Source organism: Calonectris borealis, chromosome 1 (genome assembly GCF_964195595.1).
Source record: "Calonectris borealis chromosome 1, bCalBor7.hap1.2, whole genome shotgun sequence".
NCBI classification, from domain to species: domain Eukaryota; kingdom Metazoa; phylum Chordata; class Aves; order Procellariiformes; family Procellariidae; genus Calonectris; species Calonectris borealis.
The window spans coordinates 63,691,217-63,713,664 of NC_134312.1; the positions used below are offsets into that span (position 1 = coordinate 63,691,217).

The following is a 22,448-nucleotide window of genomic DNA, read 5'->3' on the forward strand; positions in this document are numbered from 1 at the left end:
GTGGTGTTTTGGTGGTGGTGTAGAAATATGAAATAGAATCATGTGCAGCTTGATGCAGCAGTAGAGTAGTATATTCTATCCCTTAACTCCCTATTTGTCACAGTACTCCTGGTCACAGGAATGGCATTCAAGTAAGAATGATTAATCATGTCAAATTTTGCACACGTGGCAGCTTCTGCTATCTGGATTCCAGTGCTGCTTTATAGTTTTGTCACAGGTGGAATTATTCACATAGTGTCCAGGAAGACTTGGATATTTAATTTTAAGTTTTAAATTCTCACATGTGATCGTTCTAGTCAGTTCAACAAACTGAAAGCCAAAATACTTCTTAGTGACTAACCTTCTCAAAAATTACTTTTTCCAGCTAATTCATCGACAGTTGGTTTACTTCACAGATGCCCTTCTAGTAGTTCAGACCTATTATCTTTATTTAATTTAATCCTACAGTTTCTGCTACCACTTACATGTTCAGATGTTGGGATTTTCTTACTTTTGTTTTCCTGTCTCAGAAACATCTGTTTCAGTAATAGAGATTTTATTTTGTTTTTCTTTTGTGCAGCTTTGAATTGCTGTAAATAGATGCCTGCTTCAGATCTTCTATTCCCAACACCTCTTATTGCACTTTGTTCTTTATGCCTCAGGTCGCCCTTTTGCATATAAATTAAACAAATATTCCTTATGTTGCTAGCAAAGATACCAAAGCCTACAAAATGTGTACGTGTAGATTACGGTTTTATTATTTTACATAATAAAACTCAGGTAATTTATTTTTGCATGCACAAAATTACAAGCAGGTCCTTTCTAGCTAAAGAATAGTATTTCGGAAAGTGAAAATAAAGCGTTTTTCTTACGACTTTGTGTTACTTACTGGGACATAAGATGAGGTCTGCGTCTTATGTTCCAAACAGCAGTGCTGCTTATTTATGCCACTTAATTAGTGCAAAGAGTCTGCAAACTGCTGTCTCTGGGCATTGGAGGATTCTCTTAGTTACGGTCAACACATCCATACCATCCCACATAACACAGGGCTTCTCAGCTGCTCACAGCCGACGCTGTTAGGTAGGGTTAGCACTGTAATAAATGAGATGTGGAAGAAGGAAGGCTGAGGAGATACCTTGCTGCTAGGTGTCTGTGATAGGTGTCCTGCCTTCCTGCACGAGAAGGGTAGGTACCATCAGGCACTATAGCTTCTTGGTAGCTTGCTTTGACAGGTCGTTCAGCTGTGTGGTAGGTGAGACAGCCTTAGAGGCTGTTGTGTGCAGCTGGAGTGATGCACCTGGTAGTGGGCTTCTGAGTGGAGGACAATTTCTTTCAAGGGTGCTCCTCTGTCATTTGAGGATCTGGTCCATAGTCATTTGCAATAAACCTTTCAGTTTTACTGTTGCTAATTCTATTCCTCATAGCCAAGTTTATAAGCTGTGTTTGAAGTGTGTTGTATATATGCATCTGTTTGTGTCTTCAGGGAGAGCTATTAATGTTCTTTGTGCTTTATATTCAAATTTTCCCGTATATATTTCTTGCACACAAACCAGTGACAATGGAAGTAAGAAGAACAGAAGCTGCCAGTAACACCAAAGTGTTAGATACATTTATTAGCAGGACATGCATATATCCCTGAAAGACTAGACACACATTTCACTTGTGCTGAGCCCCTATAGACTGGAGTTTTTCCTGAGGTGAAAGATATTTATAGTGTATTGAAATGTGACATTTCTAAGCTCTGTGGAAAATCAGGACTGTGGGTCAGAAGGTGAAGCAATTAGTGAGTGTTACTGCAGGCATATTAGTTTCCTTTCACATACTAAGAAAATAGAAGTGATACCTTGTGAGGCTTAGATTTCATTTCTAAAGGCATGTGTTAGGATCTAAGAATGCTAAAAATTACTCTTTAAATCTAGACACTTTGAATAAGAACTTTGGAACTACCTAGGGTGCCTGAATAGCATGGTTTCCCCTCCTGTTTGCCTCTCTGTGCTGTTAACAGGTGGCACTCCATGATAAAAGGAAAAAAAAAGCCTATAACCATTATGTACAAAAAAAACTCTGAAGCCTCACACCTGACTGTTTTACATGAGATAGTTCCATTCATTTTTGTGTAACGCTCATATTAGTGTTTCACAGAGCAAGTCATATATGTTTTGAATACGTATCTGCTGTTGCTGCAAATTTAAGACACGTTTAATGCAGTTTGCATTGCATCTGCAGAGGCTAGGCCCTGTGCTATGTTTTGTCAATAGTTTGCCATAATAACTCAATTCTCATTAATTTTTTTGAGGAATTAAATGACTTAATTGTAGTTTAAAAATACACCAGGAGCCAATACAAAAATAATTAATTTTCCTTCATTTCAGCGTGCGTGATCTTTTGAACCTAATAGAAAGCAAAACGGTGATTCTACTAAGCGACAAAAAGAACGATGTTCTGATTTAAAGAGCACGTTAGGCAGCACTGCAGTTGCAATGTGTGTGAGAAAGCAGTAGCTATGAGGGGACATAATGACGGAATTGAGCTTTTCATTAAGGCAGATGTTCGTTCTCTGGGTTTTCTACCGACAGCTTATGTGTCTCTCCCGAGTGTGTAATCTTGAGTAAAGGCCCAGTCTTGTTGGGAGTTTTTAGGTTTTTTAAATAGAGCCTTTGGGGACTGCTGCTGTTTCACCTTCTCCTCAGAGGAAAAAATTTTGCCCTTCTGATGGCCGCCCCGGGCAGAGACTGGCCCCTCCGTCAGGTTGCCGGCAGCCTGTTCCTACCTCTGTTTTGTCAAGCCAGTTGCTTGTCTGGCCAAGCCTCTGCAAGCTAGAAGAGAAAATTTCCTTAACATTGCCTTCAGCACCCTGGCCCTCTCAGTTCACTTACCCGGTCTCCCCAGCTCAGCGCGAGGAGGGCCCGCCGAAGCGGGTAAGTGTTTGGTGCTATGACAAGCGCTGCCCTGTCCAGCCCCCGCCGGAACACTTCGGGAGGAAGCTGGCGGCCCGCAAGCTGCACCGCCATTTCCCGTCCTGACGGGTTCCTGTGAGCTTCCTCAGATCCAGGGCAGGTTACGTGCAACGCCTGCTTCACCTGTTTTATGTTGCGTTGTCTGCTGAACCGTTCAGACTACAGTACAGCTTGATTGAATTGCCTGGACACTAAAATCCTACTTCTAATAAGACAGAAAGCAGAATCTTTTTTTATTTTTTTTTTTTTTCCTAGGGGATGAACGTAGTGAAAACAGAAAAATAATCTTCATACATACATTTTGGAGATTGCATGCCTGCGTGCTTGCTTGTTTCTAAGTAATGCTCGTGCCTTCGAAACCCTGAAGCAGTTCACCCGGGGATTCCTTACTCCTGACGGGGCTGCTGCCTGGGACATCCCACTGGCTGACTGACACTCTGCAAATGCCTTGCGAGCTTGCCCACCACCTGGATTTCCCCACTTTAAATTATGAACTAGATTTGGTTACCAAGGCAACTCTGTTCACTGACCTATAATATTCTCTTGAAAACACTTTTTAAATTAAATTTACTGACACCTGAACACAGTTAAGCCTTTACTCTGTGGAGGTTAAATGTGCATCTAGTATCAACAAAGATGGTATCATTTATGTACACAGAAGTTGAATTAGTCTTTTCTTCTTTTTCTTTCTTTTTTTTCATTTCCTGCCTCCCATGTATTGAAATTCTTGTATCTCCTCCTCCCTATGTCATCCCTCACTGCCAAAGTATAAATGCAAAATGCTTAAATGCTTTCTTACACATGGGCTGCATGGCTGGATGCCTGGAAAGTACCATTTCTGCCTCTGCTTGCATTCTTAGCAGTTTCAAGGATAGAGACACTTCTGTAAAATATGAGACAAAATCAATCTGAAGCTGCACAGTATAATTTGGAGCAGAATGGCACAACTTAGTATACAGAAACTGTGTAAAAATTGGCACAGTGGCGGTGTACCTTAATTTTATAAACAGACTTAAAAACAGTTCAGATCCAGTGTGCCATTTTCTGTGTTGCAGCAAATCCGGAGATCAGTTTAAAATAAAAAAAAGTTTTTTAGTGAACCAGTGTGTCAGAGATGAAAACTGAAGTACAGATACTGTCACAATTCCAGAGTCTACATGCAAGTCCAGTTGTGTCTCATAGTCACGTCAAGCATACCCTGCTCAGCCGTCAGCTTTCCCAGAATAGAAATCCATAACCATCTCCCCTTGGATTTGAAATTTTGTCTGCAGCTTCCCTCAGTATGGTGTGAGTGCTCATAAAATACTGTGTATTCAGAAAGAATTATTTCAGATAAAACTTCTCCTAAAACAGTGAGCTTAGTTGATCAATACCAGCCTGCATTTCCACCCTCCACTGAATTTCTTCGTGCTCATTCCCGTGTTCTCTGTACGGCGCCAAAATAGCTCCAGCTACTTCTTCCTGTGTCGCCTCTGAGTGTTCCTCAGCATAGGGAGCCATACATTGTCGTTTTTAATTCTGTGTTAAAATTGATTGTTTCAGTTGTGGCAACTTGCACTGGAATCTGTCCCCTTCCCCTCCGCCCTTTCTAAAGGCAGCTGTGGAGAAGTTTCTTTTTTAACCCATTCAGCCAGTTTCTGACTGTTACCCTGTGTGTATAACACACATATAATTATAGTACTTTCTGAGTACCCCACAAATCCATAAAATGTATGACGATTCAATTTAAGAATCTTCTAAATTTCTTTGATTCCGTAGCTTTGTTACACACAGAGAGGTTTCATAAAATTAAGCGAAGAACCCATTGGCTTTCAGTCCCGTGTGGCCTTTCCACTCCCTCGCTCTCCATGCGAGTTAAGTGCTACTTAGGAAGGGTTTATCCGTGCTGAAGGCAGATACGAGCCCGTACGCCCTGCTGCTCTGCGCACCGAGGCCAGGCCGTCGTGAAGGCAGCCCAGCTGAAGCAGAAATACAAAGCTGGGGACATTTGTTAACTAATGATATTTCTGGGTTCTGTGAAACCAGATTCAGCCTTACAGCTGCTGAATATGTGTGTTGAAACCTTATTTATTGATACTCTTTTGTTACCTTCAGTCAGGGATTGGTTGCCCCTTAGCTGGTAGAAGAATGAATAGCATTCAGGATGAGAAGCGGCATTGGTTAATGGCTCCTGTTAGCAGGTCTTGCTGTGTTTCAGAAATTTGCACATTTTTCTGCTCTATTTGTAGGCGTTCTGTTTCTGACATCAAATGTGACTGACGTTGAACATTATTCTTTGCTTTCTGTTGATTTGGCCTAGAAGATTGTCATGACAATTGTGCTTTCTCTTTTTTCCTTTCTTCTTCTTTTCTTTTTTTAAATTTATTTTTATTATTTTTATTATTATTATTATTATTATTATTATTATTATTATTATTATTATTATTATTATATACAATATACCTTGCTGTATATAATATATATATTGTGCTATATACCACTCCTGGGAAATGCTTTTTTAGGACATGTTGAGTTGATGTCCCCAAAGACCATTATCCTTGTTGAGCTAGAACATTGCACTACTTTCCTTCAACATGATTGTTTTATTGGAAACTAGGAAAGAAAAAGGTATAAAGCTTTGCTTTTGTAAGCCTCAGACATGCAAACATTTGTGTGTTTGCTTTACTTTAAGCCTATGGGCAGTATTTGAGATTCTAATTTATTAAATACGTACTTCACAGTAAAAGATAATTCTGAAGGAAGCTAAATATATTGCTCTATTTGTAGCAATTCCTTCCAGAGGAACTATTTGTTTGGCCTAATTCTAGGTTGAGCTCACCATTACATGTAAATGGTTAAACAGAGGAGAGTTATTATAAAGATTTAATTTTACAGGAATTCAAAAATGCAATGTAGATGTTTGGTGGTTAGAGAGTATCTACAGGGCTTCCTCATAGCATGCATTCTTTTGATTATTAACATCTTTAGAAGTAGGTAGGAAGAATTGCTTCCCACAGCGTCAAATACATTCCTTCCTGAGGAAAGGTGGATGAAGGTGGCTGTGCAGGTGCTCTCACTGAGGAAGAGCAAACAGTTCTATTTGAAGCTAACAGAATATTTGCCTGTGTAGCTGCTTAACATTTGGAAAAACTGGAACAGAGGTGTGTGTTATGAATAACAAAGCAAAGTCAAAGTAGGTATTTAGAGAAGGAAAAGTGCAATCACACTAATCTCCTCAGTAGCTCCTACTAACCGATGAATGCTAAAGGTAGTAGAGGCTGCCAGGGTGGCGTGCTGTTGGTATCTTTAGAGTGAAAGCAGTTCTCTTACTTCAATACTGGATCTGTATGTTGTCATGAAACAAATAGGAAAAAAAAATGGAAACTTCAGGTTTGCCATAAAAATGTATTATACAAGGGAACGCTTCCCTGGCAGTTTTCCTTTCAGTTACGAAATAGATATTGCTGTAAATTTCCCAGGGTCCTGCAGCACTTCAGTAGTGCCTGTGTAATTAGACACCAATATATTATTCCAGTGACGTTTTCTTCCCCTGGAAGACTTCCGCTCAGAATCTTCTGTGTAAGTACTAGGGGAAAATATCTTGAATTTTAGTTCAGAAGCAAATTATTATTACTGAATATTAGCTCTGTGTGTCTATGCTTGTCAATGTTGACTTAAGCTCTTCTCAGATGAGAGAACTAGCCTGTGTGTGTGTTGCCTTTGCTGCATACTGCGTTTTGGAGCGCTGCACACAGCACGGCTTCCCATCAGACTTCTCTGGATATTGGCAATTTCCAAACTGTACCAGTTCACAGCAGTTACATGGTTAGTATAATATCATATTCTTTGGTGTCACAGGTAGAGGGATTTTCTTTAACAGCAATTGTATTTCTACATCATAATACAAGGCGGAATCTTTTTTATGCAATAGGGATTGCACAGAGTGACAATTAAGACAGACACTGATGCCATCTTGGCAAAGCTGTTCCAAATGTCCAGGCCCTGTGAAGGGAAGGGGGAGTGAGGGTGAGGACTGAAAGACCAAATGTATGGGAGCCCCAAATAAATACAACTTAAAATGTAAAAGCTTTCCAATTTCTTCTCAGATTGTGAACGTGTCACGGTTAGTTGGTGTTGATAACCCTGTGGAGCTGATCTATTTTGTGGAGGACCAAGATGGAGAGAGACTCAGTGCTCTGAAGTGCTCAGACCTGATGAACAGAGTTGATATCCAGCGGGCTGCAATCATCCTCGGATACCGCATTGAAGGCACCGTTGCACAGCGTAAGCCACCCTGATGCCAGCAGAGGGAGGCAGGAAGGGTGACATTAGCTTTGGAGATGATGGCACTGCACAGTGCCCCCTGTTGCAGTGTTTTGTTCTTGGGATGCTGCAATTCTGACACTCCTGAGGAAATAGCAGTCTTGCAGTGACCTGTGTGGTGTTGCGTTGCTTCTTGAAGACTCTGCTGAGCTTGGAATTGCAACAGGGTCTTGAAGTGCAAGCCTCGCTGCATTCACTTTAGTGCTTGTGCTAGAAAAATAGTGTGCTAGCTAGATACCTTTTTGCCGTTTTCATCTCTTTGTGCTAGTCCAGTATTTCTGTACAGCTTATCTTGCCCAGGAGCTTGCACAAAACTCACGATTATGGGATGGGAGGGCATCAGAGTGAAATGGGTGTTTCCTTTAACTGAGTAATGGAAGTGAAGTTTAACCCAAGTCACTATTTTTTGTTTGTCTGAATTATCGTTTCTGTGAGTGAAAGATGTAGGCTAATGCTAGTTGGGGCATTTTGGAGGGTATAAGCGAAAAGAAACAGTTTATTTCCTTCATTGAATATTATTGACCTTATTTTTATTTGTTTTTCCGTCACTAATCTATAAGTAATGTAATCTTTTAATAAAGATAATATAAAAGTAATGTGATCTTTTACTAGATACACATCAGAATAAATATGACAGGTCATATAAAGTCATATAATGACTTTATTCAGGAAGCTTGGTATATAAGTAATTTGCAGTAAGGAGTGAGACAGAAGACCTACTCAAAATTTCATGTTACAATTAGGAAAGAAACTTGAAAATATTTTAAAATAGTAACAGACTTGTATATGATCTACGAAATACCTCACTGATACAAATGTTTACCTTTTCTGTTTTCTGTGCAATATGGAGGCACGAGTTACATTGTACCACTGGGTATTTTGCCAATAGAACTGGCACATGTCTGATTTTTAAAATTCTCTGCAGAAAGAAAACAAAGAAAATAGTAATAATGGGACCATCTGGATGTGTTTCTACATTTTGTCCCTCATTAAAATGGTAGTTTAAAGATAGGTCAGTAGCTCATATACGTCTGCTTAATATCTGTTAATGGACTGTAATACTGGTTAGACAGAAATGCAAAAAAGCTGCAAGAATAAATTCCCTTTACAAAACATGGTAAGTGCTGAACAAACTTCATGAAGTGTTTGTAGCTTATTCTGCATGTTGAAACTTTGGCACATCATTAGAAAGTTCTTTTAAGAGGCATGGAATAGTAGCATTTTTTTAAGTGTTTCTTCTTGTTGGAAGAAACTAGATTAAAAAAAGGTTATTTTTATAACAGAAAATGTAATGTCATAAATGAGCTGTCAGATGTATAAAATATAAGAATTACAATATTTTTCTTTTAATCTCCAGGTTCATCATTAGAATGGCTATTAATAAAAATGATATATAAAAATAAGATTGCCTAGAGATACTGTTTTTAACGTGAAAACGTAATTTTAAGAAAGTGCATCAGTTTGACTAGAAATGTATTACTGCTGTGGTTTTTAGTCCCACACATAACCACTATGCAAAATAGAGCAAATGAAAGTTTTGTTGATTCTTGCAGTTCACTTTTTACATGCATGACTGGTTTGATTACACTTTTCAGTAGTTTTTTCTTTTGTTTGGGGCTAAAGGATCTTACACACTGACAATGAAACAGAAAAAGGAAACACAGTAATAAAAAATGCTGAACCATACACCTTGGGGAGAAGGGTCTTACTGATTTCAAATTGACTGTGGTTATTGGTAGGGAAGGTAACAAAATACATAATGTGTAACTAAAGAGAAGAGGCAGCTGATAATACTGCTTAAAGCAGGATACAGGCAATAAGGTTGGAAAGTCCTTCTCACCTTTGTTAGTGGTAAGTCATTTTTCTGGACCCGTTTCACTATGTCAGCTCAGTTTTGGGTTACAGAATGATGTGGCAGAAGTGTATTTTCATTAGTAATTTAAGCACAGGTCTTCAGAAGGTGGGCCAGGACAGTCGATCATCTGCCCCATGCTTCCTGAGCATGACATACATTAACTTATAAGTGGTATGACATTTCCTGTGATGTGTGGCTGGTTTCTGATAAATTCTTTAACTACCATTTACAAGAACATAAAATTCGTAACCTTGAAGTGTCCTCATTCAAAAATACATAACCACATAAAATTGCTGTCTGCCTTTTAACTTCACAGCTGTGGAGAAGCTGAAGGAGTCCACCTCAGAGTCACAGAATAGCAACCTATGGATTATTGTTGGTGTGGCAGTCCCAGTTGCTGTGGTGCTCCTGATCGTTATTATTTTATACTGGAAACTTTGTCGAACAGACAAACTGGAGTTTCAGCCAGACACGATGAGCAACATTCAGCAGCGACAGAAGGTAAAAGGGGAAGCTGTGCTGAGAGGAGCTTGAGTATTCTGAGCATAAATGAATGTGAGAGTCTAGGGAACACCTAGCGTCCTTAAATAGCATGTGGAAACACAGTTTCAGAGCCTTCCAGTTTAAAAAAGAAAAGAAAAAGGAAAAAAGTCAAATGATATTTGAAGTGAAGAATCCCATAGCGTTTTATTTGTTCTCCTAGGTATATGATACTGCATTAGATAGATACATCTTTCTGAAATGTGGACACTGAGGCTGAAAGGAACCTTTCTTTATCGTTTCATTTTCTGAATAAGAGGAAATATACTGAGTGTTTAATAACTGATCTTGTTTTCTGCAGAGGGCTGAATTTTTCCTTGGAGATCTTCTGCTATAAACTAATTTGACAGCTAAACCGCACCATCCGTTATACCTCATGCTGGAACTAGAATTTGCTAGAGCCTGTTCTTGCTGCTCCACATTCTGCCAGGGCTCTTGTGTTGCTGTTGTGAGAGCCTGTTGCAGGACTAGAACTTTAACTGGTGGATCTGCATGAAACTGCATGGGTGAGCGTGTTGGCTGGAGTGTTGAAGGACTGGGTTAGGATGGTGAGAAATTCAGTAGTCTGTCTCTTTCCTGCCCAAGACTGTAAATTAAAAAATATGTGGTCTAGGATTTTCACAAAGGATGTATTCAGACAAAAGAGTGGAGAAGTGACTAAAGGGTTACAAATCCTACTTTTCCCTTTTACAACTGAAGAGAACTAGTCTGTGTGTCAGAGATGCTTGTTACTGACTATACCTTCAGAGGCATTATTAAAGGCAAAATAATCTGCCTGTGTTAATCCTCTGGTACTGTAGTCATGTTCTTGTACTGTCACCTCATGTTCAGTCATACAGTTTTTTCCGTAACAAGTCTTGTCTGTACACCATGCTCTCTTTCAAGATAATTAATGACGTGAAAGATGAGAGAAGCAGAAAGTGGTTGTACTTCCAAAGCAGCCAGAACAAATCAATAGTAACTTCCACTTGTCTTGAAACTGCAGATTGAGTGTCAGAATCGAGGTCGGCAGCAAGTGGTACCCTTTGATGAACTTCCCCCCCGGTACCTTGTTTCACCTGTGCTGTGGTAATACATAACACAGAAGTTCCCCACAGTAGTTTCAGCTAATTTGAGAAGGGTCATACAAAAAAGGCAAGAGGGGATCATTACCTTTGGTACACTATTTCATCACGTACATTTTCAGTACCGCTCTGCTGTCGCAAGCTTTTTGTAACAAAGCAGTTGGGTTGGCTTGACTGTAAGGCCAGAAACATCTTTCATAGTTCTACTTTCTTTTGGGAAAATGGCTCTGTTGGTTTTCTCCACTGCTTCCGTAGTATTCTTCATTTTAATCATTCGTGAGTCAGAAGCCTTGAACTTGTTTGTATGCAAGTCTCATTTCAGTTCACCTAGGGAGCCTGTCACTTTGCCTTCTTTAGGGAAGTCACTGTAAGCAAATTAGAAAGAACCAGTAAGGACTAGTCCAATCCTTGTGCCAGTGGATGTCTCATACATTAATACTAAATGAGGTAAAGCAATAAAAAGTGTCTTAAATTTTTATCACTTAGCACATTAACAACTGGCAGAACCTACTTTGAAAACCATTTTCCTCCTTTGCCCAAGATCCAGAACAAACGTAGTACTCTGACTTCCTTAGTAGCAGCCTGTCTTTGGGCTTTCTTCATGTCTTCAAACAGTGGGTTGGAATTCCAGGTCAAAATAGGGCATATTTAACAAGCACTGAAGACCCCCACACAGTCACAACAGAGTACAGATGATTAGGTCCTGCCCTTCCAAATTGTTGGTGTTTTTTATACTTTTTATTATAGTAAGTGCAAAGAAATGATCAAAGGAGTGAAATCACGTCGTCAGGGATTTAGGTCTGTAAATAAACTCAATTTAAAAATGGACTCAGGCTCCCCCTTCCTCACCCCAGCCACAATTATTTCCATTCCCTCTTTACAGAGCTTGACTTTGGTACCAAACAAAAGTGAAGCACTGCGTCTGTAAATGGAAGGATATTTAGGTTAAAGATCTGGGTTTTTCTCTTGGAATCAATATTTCATTGGTAAAAACCATAAAGATGCATTTATTGTGCTAGCTCTTCTCACTTCCATTAATCTTTAAAAAAATTTTCTTTTAATGTAAATATAGAAATGGAATGTATAAATATCAAAGTATTTCATTAATATATGCATGGCATATCCATACTGGAAATAGAAGACAATTCTTTTCAACCATGTAATAAGTCTACAAAGTGTTTTGCACTTGAAAATGCGTGTTGGTTGGAAGATAAGAAACTGAGACACCCTTTTCTTGTTCAGATGCAATAGGATATCGTACTGCACTGGTGGATCTCCACAGGTATCATCAGTCTTTTTTTCAATGTGTTTAATTAGCCATTTTAACATAGCAGATCAGTGGGCAGCATAATAATCTGTTAGAATTCACAGTAGCAGCTGATAGCAAATTATGTCACCTGTGTCTTAAAAGCCTGGAACAAGATTGGGAGTAGGGTGAGAGGAAAGCCTGTTTGCTTCATGCTGCTGAGGAAAGACTTTGTCACTAAAAGGCTGGTTCCTTGAAACATCAAGAGAGAAAACTTCTGTAACGTATGGTAATGCAGATTACATAAGTAAGACATAAGTTTTGCAGGAGTTTTTTATTCTCGGTTTAGTTTCTTTTACAAATTTGCATTCTTCTCTTCAGAGAGGTGCTTTAAAGACACTACAAATTTTCCTGGATTCTATAGCCTTATATGTCATTCTAGTACCATCTTTTCTTTCTTCCTTCCTTTCACTTGATCACTTAACTCTGGTTTTAAACTCCTGCTTTTTCCTGAAATATTTTGATATGCACTCAGACAATATAATTATTTAAGTTTTAATTTTAATCTTCTGTATGTAAAGGTTTACTTTTACAGAGTAGGTATGATTTCTGTGTTCCTATGACCACCATTAAAAGTAAGTCATAAGCTGTCTCAGTCTATTTTCTGGTGAAGCAGACCAGAATTATCATCTGTTGATAATAAGACCCTACATGCCTTCTGGGTGTGCCCCGAGGGTACACCTCAGTGAGGTAAAGATCACCAGGTAGTTGTCTTATGCAACAATTCAGTCATACTGGCCAGCATACCATGCCAGCACAGCTAACCTGCTTTGGTCCCTTATCTGACCTGTGGACACCCCTTTAGAATATTTGGGTCGCAGTCCCTTACTTGTGACTGGCAATAATAGCTTATTTCCCACTTCAGCAGGCATAGCTGTGTTGAAAAAATATTCAGATCCTGCGGTGACAACCCATAAAAGTACCCAAGATTTCATCTGTATTTATGTGTCATTGCAGCCTGGAAGCTGGGCTTGAGTCCCGGTTTGCTGCTTGTCCTCACCCTCAAGGCCAGGTCACTCTCAAAGATAATACAGGTAATAGCAAAGATAATGTTTCTTCTAAGGTGATGACATGGGCAGGGTAGAATGTATTCACTGAAGGCCTGTTCTGCAGATTGGGTGTACCATGCCACTCTACCAGTTTTTGTTCTTTCCATCTGGCCTTCTAGTTTCATCACAGGATCAGTATCTTGCAGATAGGATGGCGTAAGGGTCCTTCTTAAAAAGGCTCATAATGTTATCTTCTGCAAAGGATATATGGAGAGCCTGAACTCAAACAATACTTCTGGATAGTCTCAGAAGTCTGCTACTTAAGTGAATATAAACATAAATACATAGGAAAGGAAACTTTGCGGGAACTGATGCTAGCAAAAGAAGGTTTGAAGATAAAATAATAATTAAAAAAAGAGGACCTTGAAGATACTCTGATTAACTAATGCATCCCTCTGCCTCAAAGCAGGATAACAATACCTGAAAAATATTAGGTTACCTTTTTCATTCTGGAGATTAGATGGGAAAACATGCTTAGATCAAAGCTATTCGGACCCTTTTTAAACTGGGAGCTGAGGGAGCAGGTCAGAGCATGAATTTCTATGCAAAATTCATTGGTCTGTGCAAGGATAATTCTTTTCGAGGTGGAACTAAGATACTTAAAGGTCATATCAAGTATTCATGACTTGTTCTGTAAGCCATAGCATCCTACTGGAAATTCACCTTGATGTCATCTGGGTTGTTGCATTGGGTAAAGATGTCTTTGCCTTTGCAAGTAAAAAGATGCATAAGTGGCATTTTTAAATTACAGGATTCTCTCTCTTGCCATTGCATATATTCACCACAACATTGTCCCAACCTGAGCTTTTTTTCTTGCAAAGAAGCTGTACTTTTTTGTGGGCAATTGAATTTTTGCCATGGGTTATTTTTCTTCCTGATGAAAAAATGGATAAATGTCTGTAACGCCCAAACCATCATTCTGCTCTGTACTGGACTACTGAGGTTTTGTGTGCAAAAACACTGTTAACTCCTTTTCTCTTCACCAGAGAGCAAAAAAAAAAAACATCCTACATATTGTCTGTAATGCAAACAGAGTTGGCACTATTATTTCTTTCTCTAGGGACATCCAAAATTTAAGATGGAACCTGGTTCACTAGGGATTTCACTCTCTCTGCTGTGTACAAGCGGTTGGAGAAAAAAAATCAAATCCTTTGCTAGGACTTTTCAGAGGTAGTTTCAGCTCTAGACAGTTATTCATGGAAAGACTCCCTGCCCTAATGACAAGAATCTCACACCTGTGGACAAGCTCATTGATGGTTTATTTAGAGGGTCTTGGATGTTCCCCTGTAAATGCCAGGCATACTGAAGTCATTGCCTTTGCAGTGCTAACTTGGACTGAGTTGCTTACTCAGCTCCTAGTTTTTCCAAGGCTGCATCCTAAAGCCGTAGGGGGAAAAAGCCTACTTCTCCAGCCAGCAGTTGCTCCTCTCTGGGGCCCTCTGCGTGCCACTGTAGTTCTTAAAGGCTGAACACATCTCTCCAGCTCCGTGCCCCTCCTCTGTGTTCACGTGTTGGGAGAGGTGGGGTGGTTCAGTCCCCACGAAGCTTAGGACAAAGCATACAGTACCCCACCTTCTCCTTGAGCAGTAGCACAGGTAGTGTCAGAGCTGGAGGGCTGCCAGTTTGCATCATGTGCCAGCAAACTCCAGCTAATGTGTAATCACCTGGGGACTGTTACCAGTCCTCGCATGTCTGCTCTAATCTGCGCTGCTTCTGACAGCCAGCCAGACCTCCATGTGTTGCTCACGGTTACAGGTAATGAGTCATGTGTTCTGCAAGGTGTCTGAGGGAGGCTTGTGTGGATTTTTATTTTTCCCCCCAAGCAGGGACATCTGATATCTGAATCTCATGTGTCAGGTGTAACTTTACACCTCTGAATTGAGAGTTTTGCTTATTATTGTGTATTCAGTAGACTACTTCTTGGATGTTCCCAGGATGAAAGAGGCCAGCCCTGCTGGAGGCTAAATACTAGGCTTCTGCTCCTGGTATAAAGAATTCTTGTGATGTTTTGACATCCTGTAATGCTTTTGTTCATCTATATAACGTGGAGGCAACAGCTCTGCATTGCAGAATAATTCCAGTCAAAAGAGACTCATGTTAAGAAAGGCAGCTGACACCAATCTTATAAAAACTACTTGAAAACTGACATGAGTTTCTGCAAGAGATTCATGTTCTGTGCCTACTGTTTGCATAACAAATATCATTCATTTCCAGTAGTAACCTTAACTAACTATCCAAAATGTTGTCTTTTTGGAATTGGCATACAGGTTCTGCTGCTTCGGAGTCAATAGCTGGATTCTAACAAGGAAGACAGTATTCAACATCATAATTACTTCTTAACAGTACATTTCTCTGATGGCAATTCCTCTGCAAGAGCTCTTTTGTGGGAACTCTTCTTCTGTAATGAGGATTAACTCTTCACAAATTGTAGAAATAAAATACCACACTTAGAAGGAGACATTTTACTTGTTATATCTGCTTTTTTACAAACATTTGAGTAGCTGTCTTGCGGTCAGACCAAAAGGCCAGCTAGCCCAGGTGCCAAAAGCAAAGCCTATAGAAGGGGAGAACAACAGGGCAAGTAGGTGTGATGCTTTGCCTTGAGTAACTCTTCAGCCTCCAGTTATTTGTGGCTAAGGGACTTTCTCTAGAAGTGGTGATATTTAGCAACTCTCAACAGATTTCTCTTCCATGAACTTGTCTGGTCCTTCCAAACCCATCAGAGCTGCTGACAGGGATTTCCACAGCATGTTATACAAAGAATCACATCATCTTGTTTCATCTTGCTTTTATCCTGCCACCTCCTTGTTTTCTGTGATGCCCTCTAGTCCTTGTATTGGAGGGGACAGTGAACAGCTGATTCCTAGGCACTTGCTCCTTGCCAGTCCTGACCTTACAGATCTCTGTCATATTTCCATCTCCATCATCTCTTTTTCCAGATAGAGGAGTCCCAGTTTTCTTATCCATTCTTTTGAACTGGCCTTTGAACCAACTTCTAGCCTTTGAAAAGGCTAGAACATTTTCTAATTCTTTTCCATCCTTTTTGGAAGTGGGAGACTGCATATGCTATTCAAAACGTAGGTGACCCATGGATTTATAGAGTGACATTTACATAGTCGCTACTTCTGAAAAGCAGTTAACCAAAAAGAAAAAGAATCCGTTTTCAAAATACGGATAAACTTTATACTGTCGTAAACATAATGTTGGGGAAATAAATTCTGTCTTTCCTAACAAAAAATGATAGAGTTTACTGTGGAATTTAGTGATTTTGGGAACAAGGAAATGGGCCAATATCAAATCATTGTTTCCTAAGGTTTTAATGTTGCTGCTCACTTGTAGCTTCATTTCAGCAAGCAGATTATTTCTGCAGTATATATGAATACACTTTTTTTCTGTGTGCATTAAACTCTTTTTAGATATATAAATGTGTTTGAGTCACTGAGCCCAACAAGATACCAGTACAAAAATAAATGAAAATTGCTGACCTATGCTCTACCTTAAAAGTCTGTTAGCACTTTTCTCATCATTTGCGGAGAGGAAGTGTTTCTGGACACTGTTGTGTATGTGCTCTGTCCAGGTGGTGAGAGCCGTGTTATGAATGTATTCTTTTGCTTCACAAGTTGAGAAAAGAGTTTCCTTACTTTATAATTTTTTTGATGTGTTGTGCTACCTGTCTTAGAGGTTGCAGTTGATGTCGGTATTGTGTACATGGCCTTGGAGGAGCAATTGTTTGACATAACTTATGGATGAAAGACTGGTGGAATTGAGACACAGCAGTGACCTGTCTATCCTATAAAGTTGGTGATCTTTTTCTAACTTACTCCTGACACTTTCATCCAACCAGCGTGCAAAGGAACCTCACCAAACCATGATTAAGATAGTGTCCACCCTGCGGCATTTCTGTCTGAGAAGGAAGGCTAAAACTCTGTGTGATTCAGACACAAAATTCTGCCTGTTACAGCAGTTATCCCAGCAGCCTGTGGGCATAGATGTACTCAGAGTTATGGGTTTTCAACAACATGATCCCTCTTGTATTTTGTGAAATTTACTGAGCTGTCACGGTAATATTTGTGTGGCAGGAAGAAATGCACAAAGGAGAAGAGGAGGGATGATGAAAATCTGCGCGAAGAATCTGTCTTAAGAAATATTTCAGAACAGGTGTCTTGAGAATTTCAGGCTTTATAAAGTTTTGTAAGTTTCTTTATTTGTTTTTAATCTTACTCCAGGAGCCAAATTCCTGAGGTGGTATTTTTTGTGGGATTCCTGCTTTACTTACTATTTGTATGGTGGTGAGCGGTAAACCACAGTTTTGACTTTTCAAAGGAGGGAAGGCGGACCAGAGGCTGTACACTAGCCCGTTCTGGTTTTCCGTGCCAGCAGTGGCTATACCGTGCGCTACTTTTCCCCAACTTGATGATAGAAACTCGTGCAACCATAAGCATGTTTCTTCTCCGCTAGGACATGTTTGGTCAACTGCCTTACCTATTCCCAGTAACTGTGATAGTTGACATGCAGTTGACAGACAGTGATGACAAACATGAGGCGTAATTTGTATGAAGAGGTACTTGGTCCAAGATGAGAAAATGGGCAGTATTTTGTATATACAACCCCTTTTTTGGCCCTCAGATCTCAAAATCCTGCTTCTTTTTGAGATGGGGCTTGTCATAGAGGGTACAGGCTGTAACACAGCTGTAACAGGAGGTGATGGCATCCCACCCAAGAGGCAATATAGTGAACTGCCATTGCACATACACTTCTTTTTACGTATATACACAGTTATCAAGTGAAGGTATTTAAATTGAATTAGAGACCTTTTTTGGTTTGGTGCTTAAAAACATTTCCTAAATCAGCAGCAGTGAAGGATCCCTCTACACATTTCTCAGTGATGCTTGGTATTTTTTTTTAAAGTAGGCCAGGAAAGAGTTTGTGCTGATGGCACGAGTTGGTTGCATCATATCCCATTTCATAGGGAAATTGTGTCAATGGCACAAAAAGACCTTGAGAAATACAAATGGGTCTTCTTTCAGTATTTTGAGGGAGGCTATGGAAATGGAACTCTGCTTCTGTGATCTTCTAATAAGCTTTTTTCATCCACAAAGGTTTCTTGTGTCTTAACTCAGATATGCGCTATCGTTATTGAATCGCATGCATAATTTGTATGCATACTTTACAGGCAGTTCCTGGCTATGATCCCAAAGTGTTTTATGTTGAAGGATAGCAATGTAAACAAAAATACAGAGGGTGTACTTATGTGTATAAAGGATGGGAATGATATTAGAAGAATGAGCTGAATAAGAAAATGAGACTGAGAAAGGTGAACATGCCTCAGTACTTCTAAATTCTTATTTATTGGTAGATTGGTAGATGTTTTAAATATCTCACGGAACAGTCACTGCAAACAGTATGGATGAATGATCCTTGTGGGAGGAAGAAATAGATGGCATCTTGCATGGGATAGTAGAAGCATGGTAAAAAAATGAATTAAAATTAAGGAGACCCTAGCAAGCACACTAGCAGCTGCAAATAATTGTCCTTACTGGTGCATCATGAGAGTAACGTAGTGAATTCACACTACCTATGCTCTAATGCCCTGGGAATATGGAGAAGGGTTTGGTGGTGTGAATCTCAGATTGTGGAAGACAGTTTGCAATGTTTAATAGCTTTAAGCCGTCCTAAATCAGACTGACTTACATCTTCAACCCACATTAATTCTAAGAACAGTGATTCTCATTGCCTTGCTGCATTTAAACTAGTAGACTTGAAAACATTTTTTTTCCTGTAAAGTTTCTTTACTCTGTCATTTTTTTAGCATTCCATGTGCTAGCATGTTAGTAAGGTCATAAGTCAGCAGGACTTCTTTAAAGAGATTCCTGTCCTGTTCATCGATTAGGTACCAACACTAAAATTTTTTTTTTTAAATCATGCTTAGCTGCTTTGTTTCCTTAGAAATGTATTTTAACAGCCTCTGCTCAATGTATCTAGCTCTACAAGGAACAAGGCAACACTGTGGTATAAAATCAATAAAAAATTGTCTTAATACATACAGTATTCTTCATATTATGTCCAAATTCAAATGCCGCTTGTAGGAACTGCAGGAAGAATACTGAGTAAGTGTATTTTTTCTCTTCTGCTTTCTGCTGAAATTATTCACTGACCTGTATGTGCAGCATTTGCTTTCTTGAGAAAACAGATTGTTGACATTCCTGGTGTGTGTCTGCATCTAGCAAAACAATATATTGGCAACCATGTTGTATTTCTGTGACTTGAACAGTACTGAAACTGTTAGCTGCTTTCATGGAGTAAGTCTTGACCAAGGTGCACAGACTTTGTAAGCTTCTGCAAAAATTATTTGATTTTTCTACAAATTGAGCTTCAAATACTTTTTTTCATTCAGTGTGTAACAACAGAATTAAAGCACTGTATTGACTTACCAATCTGAAATCATCTTCCCCTTAGATTTCAGCAGGTTCTACATTTGTATAATAATAAAACGCCTTATGAATGCGGTAGTTTAGACATGTTCATTTTGGTGGTAAGCTTCAGAGTAGTTTGTCTTTTCCCTTTCACAAATATATAAAGATAAAACAAATTAAAACCTTCTCTAACAACTTTACGTTTAAAACAAGAAATCTTTGCTAAAACTGGTTTTGTGCAGTCTTAGGTAAAAGAATTTGAGGCTGATAAAAAGAGGCTCAGTTTCAGCATCTGAACAGGTAGCGGTATCAGCACAAATGTGCTCTTAAAAAGAGATTGTATTCTTTCCTTGGTGATGCTTAATTTATGAGTAGTAGATGACAGATCCACACATGGTATTCTGACTACCTGTCCGAAGATGAGCAGAGGTCATCCAATCTGTTACATTACATAGCTTGATATAAAGAAAAGGAAGAATGCGGCAGGTGGCACACAGAAATTCTTAAGAAAATGTAGGAAACCTCTTCAGTCTGGAACAACACTATTCATTCGTTCCACTGAGTCTCAGTGATTTGACCATCTAGTCCTGCAGAAAGCAGAATTGTGTTTGTGTCCTTCAGACACTTTTCACTGAAAATGTAGATTTTTGGTTAGTATCAGTTCTCAGTTAAAGTCATAAAGTTGCCATGGTCTAAGAGGTGAGGTGTCAGAAGTGCAGATTTTTTTTTTTTTTTTAAGAAAACGAAGTGGGTTTCTGTCAGCGTTGTTTCTGCAGTAGTAATTATATTAGTATTTCTGTTTCTCAAATAAGTCGTTTTATCAGTTTTTTCGTTGAGGACCATCTTTTCATATTCAGTCAGGTATCATGTTTTATATATATGTATTTTCACATTATATTTTTCTATCATGTTTTTTCATTCAGATGCGCAAACATGCGTATACACACATGTATACAGTCTCTCATACTGTTCATATATTGGCTGGAGCTGGTAGTGCCAACTTAAGCTTTTTTTAGCAGGAGATATCTGGAAATGTTATTATTTGGCTGTACAGAACTCTGCAAGATTTGAATCATTCAGGCTGAAGTTTTCCATTCAAGTATCAGTTTCATATTGAATCTTTTTTTTAAGATAAGAGCCTGTTCTTTCAAAGATCAAGGTTAAGAGAAAATAGAGTGCTCTGTCCAAATTTTAAAAATCGTTTTGGAGAAGCTCTAGTGCGTATTCTTAGCCTTTGGGGGTGCAGGGTGGGGAAGGAAAGGGAACAAGACCAGAAGGTTTTTTGTGTGAGGGAAATGCTTTTGCTGATTTTGTGGGGAATTGCCCATTTCTGACTAAGTTTTAAACCTTTGGGAAAATGTTTGCATGTGATTGACAGACTTGTTAGAGGTTTACCAGGTGAATTCTCATAGGATTACACCTGTTCCACGCATATAAGCTCTGTAGAGCTGTACCTTAAAAGCTGAGAGGGTTTTTTCTCTGTTGCTGTACACAGAGGTTGTTACAAGGCCAGGTAAAGGAACAAGGAGCAATGAGCCTCAGGTTCTTGGATAATGTAAACTGGAACTGGCAACTGGCAGGCAGAGGGAGAGGGGCGCGAGAGGGCGGGATGGAGAGACTGGTTCTGCCTGGCAAGGAAGAGTAAGACCAGATGAGGAGTTTAACTGGCTGCAACTTTAGGAAAATGGAGCCACAGGTTCTGTGGTGCCTGGGGTGAATGCTTCTTGAGGCCTGGGATGGTGATACCTGAGGCTTGCCAGTCCTCTGTTGCCAGCAAGTGTCCATGAATCCATTGGCAAAGTCTCAGCCATCTAGCTGCAGATGTGCATAAAAGAACACATCCTTTCTCTTCTTACATCTCATCCTTCTTTCACTACGTGTTTGCCAGCTTCTGCATGAAATGTTATTCCACTAATTAATTAGTTCCACAAATAACATTCTTATATTCTACCCAACTTTGACTAATAGCAGAAGGCCCAGCTTGTGCCAAGGATCCAGCAGGGTGGGAGAGAGCAAGAGGGATCCTGTGGAAGAAACTAAATTATGATTTTGTAACTCAAGACTCTATTGCAATGCCTATGCATGAGAGGATCCAGCTGTGATTGTTCAGACAATCTTAACTATGCCATTTCTTATAGTGTGAGTGTTTGTTTTTGCAATACTAACGTCTTTTAATTCAGCTTCTGTGTGGTCTATCTGCAGATAAACATTTGTGCATAGGTATGCTGTGGTGTACATACATGTACACGTAAATATATCTGTTTCCATAACTGTGCTTAGATGAAAGGTTATGTTAGACTGCAGCTAGGAATAAGACTATTCAAAGTTAAAAGATTAAAAATTTATATTTTTGCATGTTGCTTTATTCCCCAGAGGGTTTACAAACCCAGCATACTAGAGTTAACTCTAAGGTGTGTTGAAATGCATGCTTCAGACATGCAGCAATCTTAATAAAACCATACTAGTAATTCCAATATTACTAGAATGTTTGTCTCTTTAGTTGTCCTTGCCAACCCACCCATCACACTATTCAAAAAGGAGTAGTAATTTTGCAGGTTAAGTCAAGGGTGCTTAGGAAAGGGTATAGTACCACCAAATTTTTTTTCATCCTTCACCCAGCACATGGTGAAGACTGTCATCATCTTTGGAGCAAAGGGGGCTGGAGGCAAGGGAGGGGAATATAGTGAAGTAGAGGAAGTGATCATCAGGGATCAGCAGCAGGGCTGTATAGGCATGAGGGTGGAGAACGAAAGGGTTAGAAGAAAGGAAGCCACTGAAGGGGTTCAAAGGAAGAGCGTCACACACAGGAATGTCTTCGAAGAGAATGGACGTAATGACAAACAGATCAGAGGTGGAGGTGGGGTAACTAAGAGGTGCCCTCAGGAGTATTGACGGGCGGGGGGAAGCATGAAGGTTTGGGCTGTTTTTTTAAAGTGAGCAAGATCCTGAAGACAATGTTTCAACTCTGAAGGGGAGGAAGTTT

At 39.5% G+C, this 22,448-nt stretch overlaps 1 protein-coding gene across 1 annotated transcript in view; it reads left to right on the forward strand.

Annotated features, from left to right (window-relative positions):
• The window catches only part of KIAA1549 (KIAA1549 ortholog), a 76,173-nt gene that overhangs the window by 25,060 nt on the left and 28,665 nt on the right, over nucleotides 1-22,448 (forward strand). Inside the window, exons 9-10 of the mRNA XM_075140626.1 lie at nucleotides 7,022-7,199; nucleotides 9,410-9,594. Of these exons, the coding sequence (XP_074996727.1) occupies nucleotides 7,022-7,199; nucleotides 9,410-9,594 (363 nt within the window). The remainder of the gene's footprint in view (nucleotides 1-7,021; nucleotides 7,200-9,409; nucleotides 9,595-22,448) is intronic.